Source organism: Rhipicephalus microplus, chromosome 8 (assembly GCF_043290135.1).
Source record: "Rhipicephalus microplus isolate Deutch F79 chromosome 8, USDA_Rmic, whole genome shotgun sequence".
Classification (NCBI taxonomy): domain Eukaryota; kingdom Metazoa; phylum Arthropoda; class Arachnida; order Ixodida; family Ixodidae; genus Rhipicephalus; species Rhipicephalus microplus.
The window spans coordinates 76,861,417-76,883,855 of record NC_134707.1 but is presented as its reverse complement, the minus strand read 5'-3'; the positions used below and the strand labels follow the sequence as shown (position 1 = coordinate 76,883,855).

Below are 22,439 nucleotides of genomic sequence, written 5' to 3'. Positions count from 1 at the left end.
AGGTGCAGCCTTTGCGAGAAACGTCATCTTACAGGGGACAAAAAATGCAAAGAACGGTTTAGGACCCCGTACCTTTTGAAGAAAAGATGGTGGGAAAAGGAACAACAACAAGGCGGTGAACGAAAAGAAATGAAGATTTTGTCGAACACTAGAGCAACACAGGCATGGAGGGAAGGGTATTCACCAAAAAATCCATGGGAGGAGAAGGGCAACGCCATCCAGGACAGAGGGGGACGACGCAGAGATCGTTCCAGCTCCTTCCCGCGACTCGCCGAAGGGGAAAGAGAAGGGACTCAACACGAACCCAGATCTACGTCCAGATCAAGGTCCACTCGTCAACACAGATCCAGGTCATGGGCCAAATCCAAGACAAGGGCAACGACATCACCTCAAGGACAGTCCCACGAGGGTCCTGTCGGCGGTCGGGGCAGTCAACAAATGGTGAGCTGGGTGGGCGAGGTATCAGGGGAGTCTCTCCGGTCTGGGAGTTTGCCTGAGGTTGTGGCAGAAGGGTCTACCCTAGGTCAAGAGCTAAACCATATTAAGAAAATGCTAGAGCAACTCACCCGTGAAAACGCGAAACAGAGGTACGAAATAAAACAACTAAAGGAAGAGAACTCTAAACTCAGGCAAAATCAGCTGCGCGAGTCAACTAGCTCCATAGCATCGTGTGGTCGAATTTTTATCTCCAGCGCCTGCAAAGGAGTCAGGAGTGCATGCAGCGAAACGGAGAGCAGAGGAAATATCTCCTGTAGAAAATGAAGACCTCTCAAAACCTCTCGAAAAGAAAGTCGAGAATATGCTCGGAGAACTTACTAAGGTAACGCAACAACATTTCGCAGGATTGCAGCTGCAGCTCGTAGAAATAAAACAAAGAATAGATAGCATAGAAAATCGACTAACGCTGGTGGAGAACACACAAACAGATTTGAGGTCTATAGGAGTAGGCCCGGTTAAAACTACTACTAAACCCTACAACCAGCCGACTACGACCGAAGTAATCTGTAGTGCCATCATCACCATCATCATTTCTCAATCACCGCGCCGCGCCTCTCGCGCAGCTGGTGCTAGCTCGAGCTGCGCGAGGATTAGAACGAGCTCACGCACCTGGCGCGTCGGACGTGGACAGCCACGGCGGCTGCTCTTCAGGCGTGGAATAAACTGGCGAGATCAGCACGGCCCCGTCGGCCGCCTTCGACGCCGTCTCACGTCTCTCTTCTCTCGCCGCTACATTGGTGACCCGGAGAACACGCCCTTCGCCGAGCGGCCCGCGGCCATGTTCCTGCAACTCTGCCCGCCAGTGCCACCGTTCCAATCGACCTACCCCTAAGGTATGGTTCATGCAGCTCGATGCCGTTCTGGCGTTGAATGGCATCACGGACCAGCCGCTGATGCACGCCATTCTTCAAGACGCCCTTCCGGTAGAGTTGCGTCATCTCTCTGGCACTTCAACCTCCAGCCAGCAGCCTTACGATGACCTCTGCTCTGCAGTGCTTGCCAGCTATGGCCTCACCTACCACCGTTCACCCGCGACTTACAGGTTTCGTCTATGTCGCAGCGTGCGGTACCCTCCGGCCCGAAAGTCTTCACTGACCGGGACCTAACTTCCCCGACTACGTCTCCTACAACATCTCGTCCGGCCGCTATCAACGCGAGTCCCGCGTACGAATGCCCATCCGACGAGGTTCAGAACATTCGTGCTGCACGCGACCAGTCAGCCACGAAATCCGACGAGCTTCTTCAATATGTTCCTGTAGCCAATGACCGGGTCGCCACGAGGTGCATTTTTCCGAAGTCCTCGGCCGATTGTCCCTCGGGCACTCTCGCCACCCACATGTCTTCTCCGGCCTACACAGACCACGATTTCTCAGACATGTCAGACTCCACGACGGCTTCATCACCGCATATCCCGGAGTCTGCCAAGACTACGGATATCCTCACGCTCACTATTCGCCCCTTGGTCGCGGAGACTTCAGCGTCGACGATGTCCGAAGGCGCCTCCCCACCCAGCTCGACGCTCTCTGCGTCCTGCCAGCAGCGACCATCTTCAGCCCCGCAGTCTCCCGCAGCCGAAGTTAAAGTCATAAGCCGTCAACCACAGCCAAACATCCGAGAGGCTGCGACTATGATTGACGCAGCTGAGGACGACTTACCTGGCGGCCTATGGCACTGCAGACTACATATGCCACACATACTGTAGAGGTTGTCATCGATCATGCAGACCTGCACACCAACCCTCATGCGCGGAGAACCGATGGTCTTTCAGGTGTGCCACCCGATCCTCCATCAAAGCTCACGTCTTCTGAGCTTCACAACTATTCCCCAGAGCATTTGGCGCCGGATGCAGTCCGCCACACAGGCTCGTTGGTAACAACAGCGACGACGTGCGGTCCAACTGCATATCTGCCGCCCTTGATAGTATGCCAACGAAATCGTCCCGTTCGGCATAGTACAGAGAGGCCCTTTTTCAAGCCTCTTGCTAAACAGTCATGTGTTGCAGCCTTGACCTTCAAGACGGCGCAAACACCTACGAGGTTTTCCCGACGCAAGGGCCAACCACTTGCCGTGCACATGACTAGCCGCAATGCACGGCGTTTCCGCATCCGTCGACTCGGCCACACGCCCCGGCATGCCGGTCGCAGTGCTACGCGGAGGCCGGTGTTTCATCGACAGAGACGTCCGCACCAGCACGACCGCGACGCTGCTCCTTGTCGACAGCTTGCTCAGCACCCTGTGCGCTGTCCGAGACCCCGCTGTGGCTGTGAAACTTCAGTGCTCGGTCATCATGGGTGCGTTCCGATCCTTCACACTATTTCGCCCACATTGCCGGCGCGAGCTCTTCAGCGCCTGTCCACAGTTCCAGCTGTGGGCACGTTTGTCAGCCGCGTCTACTCGAAATGGCGGGTGCGCATTCGCATGGTCCCGCCGCGTAATTGTGGGATGGACGTGTCTATGAACACAGCGACCCGGCACTTCCTTTTTCGTCCCTTGCGCTTCTCCCCGAGTCGCCCACCGGAGACACACTGCCTACTGATGGCCCATAAACGTTGACAACCTGGACTTGCCAAATGACCACTTTATGGATTGCCGTTCATGTATATAGCATTTGTCGCTCTCTTTCTTTTTTCATATGCCTTCAAATCGCGCAAAGCGCTAGGGAGGGAGCCCTGTAATGCCATCATCACCATCATCATTTCTCAATCACCGCGCCGCGCCTCTCGCGCAGCTGGTGCTAGCTCGAGCTGCGCGAGGATTAGAACGAGCTCACGCACCTGGCGCGTCGGACGTGGATAGCCACCGCGGCTGCTCTTCAGGCGTGGAATAAAGTGGCGAGATCAGCACGGCCCCGTCAGCCGCCTTCGACGCCGTCTCAAGTCTCTCTTCTCTCGCCGCTACAAATCTAAATCGCAGGGGAAGAGACCGTTCCTAGACATGGCACGACGTAATCAGTATAAAATTTGGCAGTGGAACTGTCATGGGTATCGCCAGAAACGGGGTAACTTACAACAGTTCCTAAACGGAAAGGAGGCACCAGACGTCATCGCCTTACAGGAAACTGGAGGAATGGCTAAATTGTCGAATTACAAACCCTATGGTACCCCTGATGAAAAAACGTCCGTAACAACCGTCGTGCGAAGAAATCTCACGGTGATAGAACATGATACAGAAATCTGCGATGTCGATCATGTTCTTGTTGAGTTAGTTCCATCGCAGAAGAGTGGTGAAAGTCAATTCATATTAAATGTCTATAGCAGCCTTAGACAAAAAACCAAATTTAGGTCACTTTTTTAAAAAAAAAGATCAGCATTACTGAAAAGCAAGCATTGGTTATAGTAGGAGATCTCAACGCGTTGCATGCGGCATGGGGTTATGACAAAGAAAACATCAAAGGTAGAAATCTCTGGATCGACGCCCAACAGGAGGGCCTTACGTTAATAACCGACCCCCTTTTTTCAACTAGGATGGGAAACAGCGTATCCAAAGACACATCTCCTGACCTCACGTTTACTAAGAATATCATCGAACCTTATTGGCTTAATACACAAGAAAATATGGGCAGTGACCACTATTTAATTGAGACCACGTTTAAAGCAGGTCCACGTAAACGAGGAGGCAAAGAATTAAGGATGGTTGAACGGGATAGCTTTAGAAAAATCAGAGAGAAGGTGTAAACGAAGACTTATATGAATGGCTAAGGAACCTTAAGCAAAATATTCAAATCGCAACTAAGACCATACCAAAAACAGAAGGACTAGAAAGCACAGACAGTAAGCTCTTATATATGTGGGAGGCAAAAAAGAGCCTAGAAAAACGGTGGAAAACACAAAAACACAACAAACACCTTAAAAAAGGATAGCCACCCTCAGTAAAGATATTGAGAAGTACGCGGAGCAACTATGCAGACAACAATGGGAGGAAAAGTGTGATGCAATGGAAAAACAAATAAGTCTCTCTAAAACACGGAACTTGTTAAGATGTCTGATAGACTTAGAAGCGAGCAAAACAGCACAACAAGAAAACTTCATTAGACTTGTACATAAATACAAAGGTACGGAGGAAGAACTGATTGAAGAAATCAGACAGAGATACATTAGGGCTACAACCAAAGAGCAATTAAGCTCGTACAGAGGTAAAGAAAATGATTCCCTAGACCGACCCATATTAGAGGCTGAGGTACGATCGGAACTAATGAAACTGAGCACAACATCAGCCCCGGGCCCCGATGGGATCACGAATGAAACGCTCAGAAACTTAGACGACAAATCTATCACAGCCCTCACCGAATATATGAACAAGTGTTGTTAAAAAGGTAAGATACCCAAGCAATGGAAAACGGCAACAATCATAATGATTCCCAAGCCAGGCAAGAAACTAGATCTTGATAATTTTAGGCCTATTTCCCTGACATCCTGCATAGGAAAGTTATTAGAGCATGTCATCCTAACTCACCTGTCAAATTATATGGAAGACAACGAGCTCTTTCCTCATACGATGGTAGGCTTCAAAGCAAAATTGTCTACACAGGACATTATGTTTAAGATTAAACACCAAATAATTGATTCGAGTCTCAATACACACGATACAAAGGTAATAGTTGGCCTAGATCTTAAAAAGGCATTCGATAATACATCACATAAAGCTATACTTGCCAATCTTCAAGCGTTAGGGGTGGGAAAAAGAGTATACGATTATATAAAAGACTTTTTAACTGACCGGATTGCAAGAATAATACTTGGCGAAGCAGAATCCCAAGAGTTTAGTCTGGGCAGCAGAGGTACGCCGCAAGGCTCAGTCCTATCCCCCTTTCTTTTTAACGTGGCCATGATAGGTCTCCCTACCAGACTGAAGAAAATTCCAGGACTCCAACATAGCCTCTATGCAGATGACATTATCTTATGGGTAGCAGAGGGTAGTGACGGATACATAGAGGAAACTTTACAAACAGCAGTGAATGTTGTGGAAGAATCTGCCATCCATGCAGGATTTCAATGTTCACCGGAAAAATCGGAACTTCTCTTCTATAGCCCGACATGTAGGGGTCGGAAAAGCATCTAGGAAAAACCTAACATTAAAGTCTGTGTTGGAAAAACGCAAATACCTACAGTCGAAAGCATAAGAATTCTGGGACTCTGAATCAGCTCAAACGGGCACAACGAAGAGGCGATTAGAATACTTGAAACCAGTGCGCAGCAAACTATGCGTCTACTTAAACGAATTGCAAACCGGCACTATGGTATGAAGGAAAATAATATGATAAGACTGGTACAGGCTTTTGTCATCAGTCGTATTGTATATGTGATTCCGTACCTCAGACTGCAAGTGCCCGAAAGAGAAAAGATTGACAGAATCATTAGAAGAGTTTTCAAACCGGCGATCTGACTTCCAATTACTACCTCTAATGATAAATTACTTCAATTAGGGCTTCACGACACATCAGAAGAGCTTATAGAAGCTCAAAGAATCGCACAATATGAAAGACTAACGCAGAGTAAATAGGTAGAGCCATACTAGAGGAACTGGGTATAAACTACGCAAATAAATTTGGCATCAAAAAAGATATCCCGTATGAAATCAGGAAATGTTTAGTAATCTTACCGATTCCAAAAAACATGCACTCCGAACATCACAAAGCAAGGAGAGCTGAAAGAGCGAAAAATATACATAACAACGTAAAAGATTTACCAGAAACAACATACGTAGACGCGGCCAAATACAAAGGAAATGACAACATGACTATAGCAGTAGTGGACTACAAAGGAAATCATAAGGTCAGCGGCTCGGTGAGAACGAGCTTTGCAGAAGAGGCGGAGGAAGCAGCTATGGCAATGGATATAGCATCCAACTCGACTTCACTCATTTTTAGCGACTCGCAGACGGCTGTGAGAAACTTTGCACGAGGGCGAATATACCAAATAGCTTTAAGAATATTGGTTGGATGCAAAGACCAACGAACAATAGAAATAGTCTGGGCACCCGCTCACTCCTCCTTGCCCGGCAATGAGGCTGCACACCAGACAGCTCGAGGACTTACAGACGAAGCCTCTGGGTTGCCCTGGTCGAACGGGGAGGACGATGAGAGATTTGAGCGGATGACCACTTACAGAGATATTACGCAGTATTACAGGCTAAGCAGGAAAATTTATCCTCCCGCACACTCGTCATTGAACAAAGGACAGGCGGTGGCGTGGCGCCTACTCCAGACCCACAAGTTTCCTAGTCCGTTAACAATGAACCGCTGCGTGCCGGAACTTCATTCGGACAAGTGTAAATTTTGCCACAACAGGGCGGGCTTGAGCCACAATTTATGGGCATGCCCGCAGGCCCCCATGAGAGGCGAATTTCCAGACGGGAGTGGATGGGATGCCGCACTCCTCAGCTCTGACTCTCAATTACAAGCATGCTTAATACGGCAGGCCGAAGACGCCGCCAGGGCCCATGGGATCATAGCCGTCGTCTAGGTTTGGTCCTCCCTTGTCCTCTCGCACCTGAAAGGGGAAGAGGACCTTTCTGCTAATTAAATAAAGTTTGTTCATCATCATCATGGAGAACCATCTTGGTCAAAGTTGCGATGGCAGAGAAATCTGGGGTGTTAGATTATCTATGGTCTGTGTACATGTTTTGTATTGCAGCCTTGCCGTCATGGTGAGGAATATTTGTATACAATGAAGAGACATCAAGAGTAACCAAGTACGAGTTTTTCGGCACGCACAGACCTGCAATGTCTCAAAGAAAATGTGTGGTGTATTTTATGTACGACGTGAGGGTGCATGGAATGTGGCTTATTAGTTTGTCCACGCCCCCTGATATGGGTTCAGTTATTGTACCGATGCCTGATATGATTGGTCGATCTGGGTTACCGGGTTTATGAATTTTGGGATAATGTAGAAGTGACCTGGACGAGAGTATGCTGCTTGCAGCAATTTCTGGTTAGTGTTTGTTATCTTTTCTGCATCAAACAGTTTCTTTAGTTATGTTGAGACGATACGTTTGTATTCGTCTGTCGAATCACCTGGGAGGCGTTCGTAAAATCTTGAGTCGTCTAGTTGGCGGCATGCTTTTTGTAAGTAGTTGGTTGTATTGAGGACTACAATTGCTCCTCCTTTGTCAGCGGGTTTTATTGTTATGTCTGTCACAGATGCCATTTTTTTCGTACTCATTTTTTCAGATTTTTCAAGATTTTTTATTTCCTTTCTGTCTGTGGTATTCATGTACTATATATTTCTGTACTAACGTGATATAGAGGTCCAGGTACTTGTATCGATTACTGTTCGGTGTCCAATCGTATGTTTTATGACGGTGAATTGTTTCTTGGTTAGAAGGCCTGTCCAAGAAATATTCGCGCAACCTTAAGCTTCTAGCGAAGTTGTCGAGGTCTCGGAGCAATCGAAAAATTTTGTGGTCAGGCAGAAGATTAGTTCTTCAGATAGCAGTTTTTCTTCGTCAGGTGGCAAACTCGTGCCCGATAGGTTTACAATCACAGTTTCAGAGGGTGTGTTCATAGATGGGGGCTCGTTTGTACCGTTAGTGCTTTCCTGGGTAGTAGTAATAAGGAACTATACCAGGAAACATGGGGTTGGGCACATTGTGTCTTTTGAGTTTATAAATTTTTGTGGTGATGAAGGCTTGATATTTATTCTGTTCAAATTCTGTTAACCAGGTGGTTTCTTCGTTCGATAAAGTGTTGTGGCGGAGAATGGCGTTGGTCATAGCGACCAGTTTCTTTACCTGCTTATCACTGTGATTGAGAGCGATTTCTGTTAGAGATGCCTCAAGGAGGAAATTTTTCCATGTTATTTGGTCGTGTTCGTCTATGTTTGTAGCGGCTGGTGTGATGGAGAGTGTCATACCCTTGGGGGCTATTCCAGCATGAACGTACACTTGCAATGTTGATTTATTCATTTCACGTCTAATTCATTTGTCAGCAAGTTTTCGTACTTTCAGGAAAGTGACACTGCAACTGCGAAGCGATGAGCTGGACGTACATTTCAGAGGTCAATCTTCTTTTGGGTGCGGGGATGGCACTGATGAAGTCCGCAGACTGTACTTATGTCCGACAGGCCTCCGTCGTTGTAGGAAGGATTTCGGCGTTGATCTCCCGGTGAACGTGTTCGTAGGGAGTTCCGGTCCCGCGGTCCGCAATAGAGGGACGTGATTTCTTTGAGTACTGGTGTAGAGGTGCTGTCGTGTAGTGCTTTTGGTCTCGACATCCGCAATATAGGGACGCGATTTCGTAGTTCGGCAGGCTTCCCTTTGAGGACTGGTGTAGAGGTGCTGTCGTGTAGTGCTTTTGGTCTCGACATCCGCAATGGAGGGACGCGTGTTGGCAGTCCAGCAAACTTCCCCCCTAATAGTGGTGCGCTGTCTATGATGGTGAGGGGGTGCTTGTGGCTCGCGAGATTCACAGTTTCGCCAGTCTTTGGAAACTCGTCTGTGATGTTGGGGGGGGGGGGGGCGGGGCTCCTGGAGTATGTTGATATGCAGAGTTCTTGTCGCGGGTGTCTTGTTGTGATGAACTGATATTGAAGGGAGGTGCTGGTTGAGTCGACCACCCCGTGGTAGCTTCGAGGTCTCCGCGACCGAATGCACTCTTGAGGGTTTCGGCAATCAACGCGACACACATAAAACTTCAATGAAGCCCATCCGCAGCAAGATAGCATCTCAGTGGCAAGTGCTCAAATTGATAGTCGATGTATGACACCTTGCTAGGTCTACGGCAGGAGGCTTTGACTGTCTCATTGAATTCACGAGGGTCCCGGTTGAAGTGGTGCACGAATCGTTCGTTCGATCTTTCCAGGTGTTGTTGCGGCAATACGTGGCGCCCCTCTTTTTACGACGAGAGGTCGACGGGGCTGAGTAGTTAAGGGCTTAAACTTCTTTAAAAAAAGCTCTTTTTTCCCCAACACCGAACCACCAGAGCCAGGAGGCGCCGTCTGATCGGGAAAAATGCGTTAGTAAAAGGAAGGATACACAGACCGCAGACATCCTGAAGGTGAAAAGGAGAAAAGAGAGAGAGATGGAGGAAAAAGGGGAAGGAAAAGTGAAAGGGGGTTCCCGGGGGAGTTTACCTTATATTGCCCTTTTTATTTTTTATTTTTTTATCTTTTTCATTTTTCCTCTTTCTCTGTCTCCCTCTTTGATTCAAGATACTATAAAGCTGAGCACCAACAAACTATACCTTCAATCCTGATGAAGGCCAGACTCTGAGCCGAAACGTCGAAATAAACCACGTTGTGACCACTCACGGAGGATCTACTTTATATATATATAGAACGGATGAGACATGGTGTCAGTAAGAACACCAGTTGATTCTGACTCTTCGTCTTCCTCATCGTCTTTTTCACCATTCACACGTGAAGCGTCACACGTTTTCTTCTCCCCTCGAGAGACCGTCAACTTATTAGGACAATAGTAACGGCGCAGTTTATTGACGTGCACAATGCCACTAGTTCCGCTTAACGGTGCTACGCATAGGTCAATCTCGTAGTTCGTCGGAGAGACTCTGCGAAGAATTGTGTAAGGTCCCTCCATGACCGAACTGAGCTTTCCTTTGTTTGGGTGCCAAGGTGTTTCGTAGAGGACCTATTCGCTAGGTTGAAGATCTTGTTGTAGGAAATTTTCCTCGTAGATGATATTTGTTCTTCTCGTGATAGGCAAGCGTGTTCTTGATTGCACTTTTCTTTGCTTCTTGCACACCCTCCATTGATGCGCCTAAAATTGTGTCGTATGAAGGAATTCCTTACATGAGGTACGATGGTGAATATCGTGTTGCTTCATGAGGGGGTTCTGTTGTATTCATCGACGACATCCGAAAGATATTTGACCTCGATACTTCTGTGGCAGATCATTCATTTTGCCCTTTAGCTGGGTTACAATAGTTTGATTCGTACGTTCGTTCACGCCAATACATTGAGGGTGTTGGGAGGACGTGAACGATTAGTGGACGTCATTGCGTTTTATAAACTCCTTGAATTATCAGCTGTGAAAGCTGGTCCACGATCAGATAGAAACTTCTTGGGCTTTCCTGCAGCAAAGATGATGGTTATGCACAATATGTATGCATCACAAGTTTCATTCTTGTGGGGAAATGCCCAGACATACCGTGTAGCGTGGTCGATCACCAAGTGAATAAACTTCTTTGTCGAGCCGTATTCTGAAAAGCTGCCTATATTGTCTATTGCTAAATGATCAAAGGGTTGTTTTGCAGGTGGTAATGACTCGAGAGATCTGAAACTCTTGGTTTTCGGCTTCTTACAACGCTGACATATGTCACTGTGGTGAACGTAGGATAAAACGTCTGTCATGATTTCCGGCCAATAGTAGGATAATGACACCAATCCTCGAGTTTTCTTTACTCCGACGTGTCCGAATTGACAGTGTACTTTCTGCAGAAGGCCTAGTCGAAGCTTGAGAGAAACGTACACTTTGCGAATTCCTTTACGTGTCACAATAGTGACCCCATTTTCCTTTGTTTTCTTGCAGCGAGGGTGGTCATTCTGATAAGTTTGAAGTTCTGGTAACGAAAAGAGTTGAACTATAGGGCTCCGGGAAAATGCTCCCGCTTTGATGTTTTCGCTGCCTTTTTAATGTTAATTGTTAACATTATACATCGACAGCTTCAGAGATCATCGAAAGAGCCGTACGTGGGTTTTTTTATGTTTTTGAGCCATTGCAAAGCAGCATGACCGGTAACCACAGTGAATGATCGTCCACGGAGATAGCAGTGCCCCTTGTCAACAGCGTCAATTTAAGAGAGGCATTCGAGCTCTGTAATGGCATAATTTAATTCGTGCATGAATAGCTTGCGCGGGTGATAGGCAACGGGGTTTTCTTTACCATCATGACCTCGTTGCTTGAGAACTGCACGTATGCCTACGTCAGATGCGTCGCAATAAAGAATGCACGGTTTTTCGCAAGAAAAAATTCGTAAAATGGGTTCTTTAGTCAAACAGTATTTCATGTTTTCAAGAGCTTCTTCAGGTGAGGAACCCCATTCCCATGGTGTGTGCTTTTTCAACAGCTTTGTAAGTGTGAAAACTATGTCCCCGAAGCGCGTTATAAACTGGGGGTAAACGTTGCTGGTGCCTAAAAACGCTGAAGCTCTTTCGGGGTTTTCTGTCTTGGGAATCACAATACAGCTTCTATGTTTCTCCGTATAGGCGATACTGTACCGTGCGACACTCTGTGACCCAGATATTCAATAGAATCTTGGGCAAAATGGCACTTCTTCCATTTTAGTTTTATATTCTCTGTCTTTAGAGCATGTAATAGAGCTTGAAGGTGCTGTAGGTACTGAGTAAATGTGTCGGAGGAGACTACAATATCATAAAAATATTAATGACATTTTTCAATTTATGCTTTGTGATAACTGATTTCACAGCTCTTTCGATCCTCAGGAGCATTTCTCAAACCGAAAGGTATAACAAGCCACTCATAATGGTCATTCGGCGTGATAAAAGCTAATTTTTGGATGTCCTCCGGGTTCATTTTGACATGCCAGTAGCCTGATGTTATATCCATTGTCAAAAATTATTTCGATTTTCCCGGGTAGTCTAGAACATCGTCTAAACACGGAATAGGTTGATAGTCAAGTACAGTGACAAAGTTAAGGTTTCAATAATCAATGCATGAACGTGTGCGTTCTTCACGTTTTTTCTCTGCGAGAATGACGGGAGCCGCGTATGGGGAAAAAGGCGGATGCACTACACCCTGCTTGAGAAGTAAGTCCGCTTGCCTGACAATTTCCTCTTTGTCTGCTGGGGAGCATCGATAAAGTGGTCTGTGGACAGGGACGTTGTTGCTGAGGGCAATGCAATGTCGTTCATCCGCAATACATCCGAAGTCCATCTGAGACTTTGAGAAAAAGTCCTCGTAACTGTGAAGCACCTCTCTCAAAGCAGCTTGTTGCGATGGTGGAAGGTGCGTGACATCAACGGCTTGGAGTGGGGTTGTATCGGCGCTGAAGACACACTTTTCAGTTTGAAAGGAATTCTGCAGAGCTTTGTTGTCTTGAAGCAAAGCCATCGTAATAAAGTCCAGCGACAGGTTGAAAAAGGAGGCATTGTCCAGGCCTAGCAAGCATTCAGTCTTCACGCCTGGCAGAACGTGTGCTTGGACTGCCCGCTTCATCTTCCCTATTTCCAACTGTATGTGCACGGGGCCCCAAGTTTTTGTGGTTGAGGTCACTTGTTGGACCTCAATGCATGGATGCTTGAGCAAGTGCAGCTGGAGTTTTTTGAGCACAACTTCATTAATACAGGTAATAATCGCTCCTGTATCCAGAGTTGCGTTTACCAGGTGTCCGTTCACAAGTACACCAAAACGTATTATTGAAACGTTGGCCCGCCATCTTGGTTTTACTGGTTGTCAGTTAGAGCAGACAATCATTTCACGACGAGGGCACTCATTGTGCCAGTGAAACTGATTCAGCAAACCAGCGGATGTACAATGTCGGCACTCACTGTGAGGGGTGCGCATCGATCCTGCAGGAAGCCATGGTTGCGTAGAATAAGGCTCTCGATGCATGAGATGCTGCTTTGACGAGTGTTGGGAAGCATCTCTATGGAAAAAGTCTTCCACTTGGCCGGAGTGGTGAGCGTCAATCCAGCGAGGCGCCTTTCAATCTCCTCTGGTACACCGTCGGTCAATCCTGATACTATGTGAACGTCCTTCAAGTCTGAGAGGTGACCAAGGCGCGTCTTCTCTTCGTAGTAGCGCCTGATGCGCTGTTGTCTTTTGAGCCTGCAGTGTATGAATTGCCGGAAAGGGTCGCTGACAGGTGCAGAAAATCAAGCTATCATGCTTGTTTTGAAGCCTTCCCACGTATCTTCTGCGTCGAAAATCTCGGTGAGGTACCCGTGGAATGCCCCATTTTCCAGGCACTCACTGATGCAGTCGATGCGATCTCGTTCTGACCAGCTAACGTTGCTCGCCTTCGTTTCAAGAAGTGCAACCACTTGTCCACAGGGACGTCGTCATCAGCTCTGGTGTATTTCGGCAGGCTTATCATCTTTTTTGGTGGGCTCATGATATTGCTGCGGTAGATCCTGTCGACTTGCTGTAACGGATGAGACATGGCGTCAGTGAGAACACCAGTTTATTCACACTCTTCGTCTCGCTCATCTTCCTTTTCCACATTCACCCGTGAAGCGTCACACACACACACAAACACACACGCATATATATATATATATATATATATATATATATATATATATATATATATATATATATATATATATATATATATATATATATATATATATATATATATATATATATATGTTCAAATTGTCTTGGAATTCTATTCACATGTATATATTTAGTTTTCTTCTGTTTTCTGTCTTGGTTTAAAGCCACTTCTGCTAGGGCCAAAGTAACGGCCTGCCGTATTTTTAAACAATAAAATAAAATCTCGGTCGCCACGCGCGCGAATCGATCCTCAGGCGTACAGATTAGCAAAGCGGCGCCGAGCTTTCTCAGCAAACCAGGCTGTTTCTGACGCTATATCTGGAGAGTCTATGGAATTTTTGGCTGACTTCTCGTGGAAGTGATTTTGCTGTATTTTAATTTACACGCAGGTGTTCAATACAAGTCAGCCACTGTGGTTCTACCAAAGAAACTCTTCAGATCCTGAACCACGTGATACATGCATATCATATGGCTTTATCGCCATAAACGAAACGGACTACTATTCTTGGAACAATGTATCCTATACAAAAACTTTTAAGTAAGTAAAATGAGTGGTAAATGACCTGAGATTAAACAAACGTGTGATTTCTGAAGGGAAAAATCACTGAATACAACGCTCACAAATGTAATCTTTGTGAAATTTATTTGTCGTACCTATATGAACATGGCTGCCATCGTTGTGCGGGTCCCAATGTGAAAAAGATGAGTCCACACAGATCGAATGCCGATGCAAGAGCAAGTATCACTTTAACTAAAGCACACCATTTGTTCGAAGCAATTCATAATATGCTTCCGCCATTTAGAGCCACCAATAACAAAAACTTTATCACCTCTCTCGAGATGGTCCAAATTCATCGAATTTCATCGAATTATAATTCACGTGCTACGCGTAACGCTCGAAAAATTATCTCTTGAACTTCCCCGTTTAATAAGAAGAGGGAGAATCCCCCCGTCTTTTTCTATTCCACAAATTATACCGGGATTCCTCTCACTTGCGTGGAACACTGTTACTTTCACCTACTACTACTAAGCTAAGTACAAATGTATTGCCGCAACGTGAAGACAGAAGTAGTAATTAAGAGGTTGAGAAAGTAGCAGCAGGTCAGTATTTTTATTTACTGCGTGCCAGAGCGTTCCTCTACTTTCTTGTTATTGCTTGCTGCATAAAAGCGTGAAGATGCGCGTATGCGCTGTCGTCTTCGTCTTCCTAGCAGTACGCACGTAGCAATATGTTCTCATCGAATAGTGTGACGGCCGATGCATGCAATGTTGCAATGTCTTTACCGAAATGAAAGCGCTGATAAAATATCGCCTGCGTGACCTTGAATGTGCAGTCCCTAAAGACCCATAGAGCTAAGCAAAACGCATCAGCTTAGATTTTTTACCAAAATTCGCTACATGAGGTCGGTGAAGGTGCGCTAAACATTGCTCCTGAATATTACAAATGCGCGTTCTGACTAGTAGCTCGTGCTGGCCGCACTGCACCGTCACAAAGTTCACTGCGATTCAGATGCACTGTTAAAGAACGAGTATAACGCAGCAGATCGCTGCCGCACAAAAAAAAACAGCGCCCACACTATCAGCAGGGGCCGGAGCTAGCGTTAAACCACATCTAGCTTGTCTGAGAGCGCCACACGGCGCCATCAAGTCTCGTCGCCTAGACAACCTTGGCTGCCTGGTATTGCTGCGCGCCGGGCGCACAGCGCGGGAAAGGGGTCGACATCGTCTTACATGTCACTGCATGCGCTGGCGAGAAACCCTCCCGTGTGTGTGCGTGTGGTGTGCGTGGCTTCTCGATCGGTAGAGTTTATTAGTCGGTGTTTAGTTTGAAATGTGCCTGCGCTCTGTGCTCGAGCTGTGTGTTCTGTCAGTGCTGATTATTGCGAAGGTGCACCATCTTGAAGACTGGACCTGTGGATTCATATTGTGGAGCACTCGAAGTGAAATAGTGAGTACCACTCTCACGTTGTTCCGTTCAGCGCTTTGTTAACTGCGTGAGCACGAGAACAACGCCTTCAAACAATTTTGGTTTCAACTAGTTGATGAGAAATCTGCATTTTTAATTAGCGAGAATATTTGTCCGAACTGTTTCACGGGGATGATGGCGAAGTGTCATTGTGGGCAAGTTTTTTGTTTGTTTGGTTGGATTGTTTGGAGTAAAAAGCAGAATGAGCGTGCGCCGCTGAGGTTCAGCGAAGAAATCGAACACATTTTTGCGGTGCCCTTTGTTGGCAGCCGTTTTTAACGGGGCCCGCTCGTGCTGCACATCAATTTTAGTTTACTAATTAATACATGTGTGGGGACGGTGCCTGTTAGCTCTAAGCATCAACCGTATGTAAGACGCATATGCTTGGGCATGTCGGTAGTTCATTTACTTTCTTTTTTTCTTATTGCACAAAAAGACCGTGAACGGAAAACAAGGGCATGGTGTACATGTCGTTCTTTTCGGTTCTTTTCGTTTTGTGCGTTACACTACCGTGATAACTCGGGTTGATGCATCGGGTGACAATACCGCATATTGTTTCGCGTTAGGTGCGCCCCGCGAAGTTTGCCTACTCGCTAATACACTCAATTTTGTTATTCGTCTTCACCGGCATTTTTGTTAACCCGCAACGTAGCGTGACACTGCCGACAGCCGTTCCTATGTAGCGGATCAAGCACTGAAGCTGGACTTTTGTTTGAACAGACCTTTCGTTTGTGTGTGTTGTCGAATTGCCTACTTGAACAGCGCAAACGCTTGTTTGAACATAACTGCTAACGTTCGAGCACATTTTATTCAGATTGTTTCCGTCATGTGTAACTTTCAAAATATTCTTGTTATTCAGAGTTTTATTGCCATCGCCTCGCTTTGGTGTTTAACTTCGCTAAGTACTTCAGATTTTAAAGGTATTTTCGCTATGTGAAACGTATTATTAGTTTTTTGTTGCACAAAAACACTTTGATTTTATACATACTGCACGGTATCTAAGCTTGTGTAGCAGCCAAAATGTAAGACTGGGCAGCATATCTATCTGGGAACACAACACGCACAACCACTGAACAGCCTACACTGCATTGGGAAGGAGTTATGCTTTCTCATCCTGACAGCATGATTGAAACAAATGGCCCTAATTTAGCAGTATGCAATTGTCATTGTGTGAAGGTAACAGGGTCACTTTATTCGACATTTCCCAGCCAATTTCGCGGCTATGGCAAATGTGTTTGAAAAAAAAATCGTGATGATTTAATGCACTGAAAACAGCAAAGTGCTTGAATATTTCGAAGAGAAAAAAAGTTTTTGGTCACGTGGTCGCATTTCAAACCTTCCTGACTGTTGTTTGAGTGTTGTTTGTGAAAAAAATATTTTATAAGTACCGCACGTTTTTTTATACCAATTTCGGTACATGTTAAGTAAAGTGGCTTATGTAATGTGTTTGAAACCCAGCAATAATAATACAAATTTTCAGCCACATACGTCTGCAAGAATTTAGCCAAAGTGTGTTATGTTTGCATTTTCATTGCTATACTGCACTTTGTATGAATATCTGAGCTATGACTACTTACTTCACAGAAAAGATATTTTGATGAAAAATTATTTTAGACATCTTAAGCTGTTAACCTCTACGAAAAAAGACCACTCATTTCGAAGAATTGTCATTTTTGTCCGTATTGAGACGCAATTTGCACCATGTGGTGGTCCAATTGGAATTCACCTTTTACCTAAATTGAAAGCAAATAAACAGTTTTATGTATGTGACAAGTTTCATCATTATTTCTATTTCAAGGAATAAAATATTTTTTTGAATTTTTCCATCAACGGCTATGGGGAACTTCGAGGCGTCGGCTGCTGTATGACCAAATAACGAATGGGGAACTTGGAACTTCAAAAATTATTTAGGGGCAAAGCTTTTGAGGCCGTGGGTCATTCCCTCCTCTGTAGTCGTACTAGTGTTATGTAGCCACTTGATGAGTTGCACAATAGATAGCGTTAGTGGTTTTCACAGCATATACACGGGCAAAATGATGATTCGTGGGGCGAATCGTTCGTCCGTACAGTTGTGCTTTCGTCCGTTCGTCTGTGCATCCATCCGTCCGGGCTTCCGTGTGTCGGTCTGTCAATGAGTCCGTCCGTCTTTCTGTTCGTCCATACTTCCGTAAGACTGTCTGTCCATCAGTTTGTGCGTCCGGACGGACGAACGCTACACCCCACTCATCATCATTCACTCCGTGAATATGCTGTGATCTTTTTCTCAAAACATAAATTGCTATGACAAAATTTGGCACAAGAAAAGAGCTGTTTATTTGCTTTGATTTAGGTACAAAGTCTACTTTAACTCAACCACCACATGGTGCAAGTTGCGTCTCATTATCGACAAAACAATTATTTTGTGAAATTTGTGATATATTTAGTAGAGTTTGACAGCTTGAGAGACCTGAAATATTTTTTCCTCCAAATATACCTTATGTGGATTAAGCATTCACTCCTCAGATATTCATTCAAAGTGCAGTATTGATATATAAAAATGCAGATATAACACACTTCAGCTAAATTATATGAGGCGTATGTGGTCGAAAAATGGTAATATTGCTACGTAGCTGACGTATCAGCGGTGAAAAGACGACAACAAGGAAGTGGTCTGTCGGTTGCGCGTGCTGCTTCCATCTTAGTCATACGCATCATTTTGAATATAGATTTTAAATACACACACCTCGTGTCATTTTTACGTAACATCTTTGTGGTGGACGTGCTGGGTACTTCCCCGTCTTCATCACGAAGCTCCGCAACGGCCGCATCATCATAGGTCCAACCATGTCACAGGTTGAACAACCATCGTCTTCGCCACCTGCCCCTACCGTGACTTCTACATACGTCGTTCTACCTCCTGCTCGTGATCCCGGTGTATTTTCCGGTCAGGATGGCGTTGACGTCGACAAATGGATAAACCGGTACGAACGGGTCAGCGCAAGCTATAGGTGGGACCCGACTCTTATGCTTGCCAATGTGCTTTTTTACCTCGATGGCCCACCGCGCGTGTGGTTCGAGACGCACGAAGCGGAGATTACGAGCTGGGACTCCTTTAAAAAAGAGATCCGCGACCTTTTTGGCGACACCATTGGGTGGCAGATCGCAGCGCGGAATCAACTGGCGGCTCGTGCACAGACGTCGACGGAGTCGTACGTCGCGTACATTCACGACGTCATCGCCCTATGCCGCCAGATTGACGAGCACATGAGTGAGTCGGAGAAAGTGGCCCATGTGCTGGAAGGCATAGCAGACGACGCATTTAATATTCTAGTTTACAACAACGTTGCCACCGTCGACGCCATCATTAAAGAGTGCCGGCGGTTCGAAGAAGCCAAGAGCCGCCGTATTACTCAGCGATTCACCCGGCTGCCCAACACGGCCGCGACCTCATCGTGTGAAGCCGCCCGCCAGTCCCCCACGTATGACAACGTCACACGTATTGTTCGTCGGGAAATTGAAGCTGCCTGTCCGGCTCCTCTTCAGCCACCCGTTTTCGCAACGCTCACCTCTGACCAACAACAGCCGTCAGTGGCGTTAATACAAGCTGTGGTGAGGCAGGAGTTTGCGAACCTCGGACTTCTCTCAGCATGTCCCCTGACTCGCCCTGAAGCTCCGTCCTACTCCCGAGGACACGCTCGCCGTTCACCTCCAACAATGCCCTTCCGTAACCCTTCGGAATGGCGAACACCCGACGACCGACCTATTTGTTATTCCTGCCACCAGTCTGGGCACGTTTCTCGCTATTGCCGCCGCCGTTGGTCAAACCAACCACGTCAGACTTTCTCTACCTCAGCGCTCATGCATCCGACGAGCCCTCGACGTTCAGACGCCACACCCTTCAATTTCTATTCGTCGTCATCTTACGAGCCTTCCACTGACGCCCCTTTGCCCGGTCGCCGCTACCCTGACGCCCCTTCGTCCGGTCGCCGCAGCTCTCGCTCCCCGTCGCCGCTACGTCACCAATCCCGCTCTCCGCCACCTCGGCGCTTTTCCTCGCTGAGCTTCTCTGGACGACCGCAGCAGGAAAACTAGATATTCCAGCTTATAGAGGTGAAACTGCAATACCAATGATGACCGAAAATCTTCTACTGACGCTTCCCACGCACCATAGCCTGCTTGAAGTACAAGTCGACCATGTTCCTGTGACCACCCTCATTGACACAGGTGCGCACCTGTCTATTATGAGCGCTTCTCTACGCTGCCGCTTACAAAAGATTATGACGCCATCTACGACTCAGGCAATACGTGTTGCCGATGGCGGCACTGTACCAGTAATCGGAATGTGCACTGCTCGTGTCAGCATTACCGGTCGTCACGCCGTGGTCCTTTTTGCCGTGCTAGCCTGCTGCCCTCATGACCTCATGACCTCATACTTGGCCTTGATTTCCTTTCGGCACACTCGGCACACTCGGCCTTAATTGATTGTTCGTCTGGTACCCTCAGCCTTGATCTACCAATCTTTGCCGACTACTCTGCAAAGCCCACCAGCCGCTTGAGCCCAACCACTTTAGTTCGCCTGCCACCTCGAGCCGTCACGTAAATGTCTTTGTCATCGACCCCTCCCGTTCCTGACGGTGATTATATCGTTACGCCAATTACTGACGTTCGGCTGACGCGCAGTGTTACTGTGCCCTATACCATCGCGACCATAGCGCATAACTGTGTGTTACTTCCGCTCCTTTACTTTGGTTTCACCCCTCAAGTGTTGCCCTGCCAGATGTCTCTAGCCCAGCTAACTGCCATAACAGAGGACGATGTCAGTGTTGTCGCTGTATCTGCTCCTGATCGAAGCGCAGTCTCACGGTCACCAAGCTCAGACGATGGTATGTTTCGAAACATGATTGGATCGGAGCTGTCGCCTCACCACGCCGACGCTCTCTGCCAAGTTTTGGCCTCATACAGTGACATTTTCGACACCGACGATCGTCCCTTGGGCCAGACTAAAATTGTCACTCACCGAATCAACACTGGTGACTCTGCGCCCATTCACCGTCGGCCGTACCGCGTGTCAGCATCTGTGCGAGAAGTGATTCAGAAAGAAGTGGCCAAAATGCTTACGAAAAACGTAATCTAACCATCAACGAGCTCTTGGGCATCTCCCGTGGTATTAGTAAAAAAGAAAGACGGCTCATGGCGTTTCTGCATTGATTATCGCCACCTCAACAAAATTACTAAAAAAGACGTGTACCCTCTACCACGCATTGACGATGCCCTTGATTGCCTCCATGGCGCCACCTTCTTTTCATCTCTCGACCTCCGATCTGGCTACTGGCAAATTGCTGTAGATGACATGGACCGAGAAATGACCGCCTTCGTTACCCCTGACGGCCTTTACCAATTCAAGGTCATGCTGTTCGAGCTCTGCAACGCTCCAGCGACCTTCGAGAGAACGATGGACACGCTCCCACAAGGATATAAATGGTCGACATGTTTGTGTTACCTGGACGACGTGATCATTTTCTCACCTACCTTTGCAACCCACCTTGAATGCCTTTCGACCATTCTATCCGTATTTCGACGGGCCGGCCTGCAGCTCAATTCCTCCAAGTGCCACTTCGGTCTTCGTCAGATTACCGTATTGAGTCACCTTGTTGACGCTGCCGGCGTACGGCCAGACCCAGCGAAAGTACACGCTGTAACAAACTTCCCAGTCCCACGCTCTGTCCATGATGTTCGCAGTTTTGTGGGCCTCTGCTCGTACTTTCGCCGGTTCGTGAAAAACTTTGCAGCACTCGCGCGGCCACTCACCGACCTTCTCAAACAAGACGTCCCATTTTCTTGGGGCCCTCCTCAAGCTGACGCCTTTTCTCAGCTAATCACCGCTCTAACGACACCTCCTATTCTTGCCCATTTCGACCCCGATGCTCCCACAGAAGTGCGAACAGACGCGAGTGGTCACGGAATTGGTGCAGTTTTGGCGCAAGTTCAGCGGGGCAACGACTGTGTAATCGCGTACGCGAGCCGTCTGCTTTCAAAGTCTGAACGCAATTATTCTATAACAGAACAGGAATGTCTCGCTCTTAATTGGGCGGTTTAGAAATTCCGTCCTTACTTGTATGGCCGCCCTTTCCGTGTCATCACAGATCACCACGCGCTGTGTTGGCTTTCTTCTCTGAAGGACCCCACTGGACGACTTGGTCGTCGGGCATTACGCCTACAGGAGTATTCCTACTCGGTTGCTTATAAGTCTGGACGTCTCCATCTGGACGCCGATTGCTTATCCCGCTACCCTGTTGATCAGCCCGACGAACCAGACATCGAGCCTAGCCTCAGCGTCATGTCAATGTCCCAGTTTCTTCAGATTGGTGATAAACAACGTCTTGATGCTTCCCTGCGACAACTTATTGAGCATCTCGAATCTGCTCCGAACGACACGTCACTTCGCATGTACGTCCTCCTGAATGGCACGCTGTACCGTCGTAGCCTCCAGCCAGATGGCCCTGAGCTCCTTCTTGTCGTGCCGAAAAATTTGCGTTCAACCGTGCTGCACGAGCTTCCCGATGAACCAACTGCTGGTCATCTGGGTGTATCTCGGAAGTACGACCACGTGCGTCGCCGCTTCTTTTGGCGCAGTCTCGCCCGGTCCGTTCGCCGTTACGTGTCCTCCTGCGATAAATGCCAACGTAGGAAGCGACCTACTGCGCCCCCAGCTGGACTTCTTCAACCGATCTCCATCCCAACCGAACCTTTCTTCCGTGTTGGTGTAGATCTTCTCGGTCCTTTTCCCGAGTCGAAATTGGGCAAC

At 47.2% G+C, this 22,439-nt stretch overlaps 1 protein-coding gene across 2 annotated transcripts in view; it reads left to right on the top strand.

Moving 5' to 3' along the window:
• Positions 1-22,439, top strand: part of LOC142768623 (uncharacterized) — a 78,284-nt gene that overhangs the window by 17,701 nt on the left and 38,144 nt on the right. For both annotated transcript variants that reach the window (XM_075870632.1, XM_075870633.1), the window contains exon 2: positions 14,079-14,227. In XM_075870632.1, the coding sequence (XP_075726747.1) occupies positions 14,079-14,227 (149 nt within the window). The remainder of the gene's footprint in view (positions 1-14,078; positions 14,228-22,439) is intronic.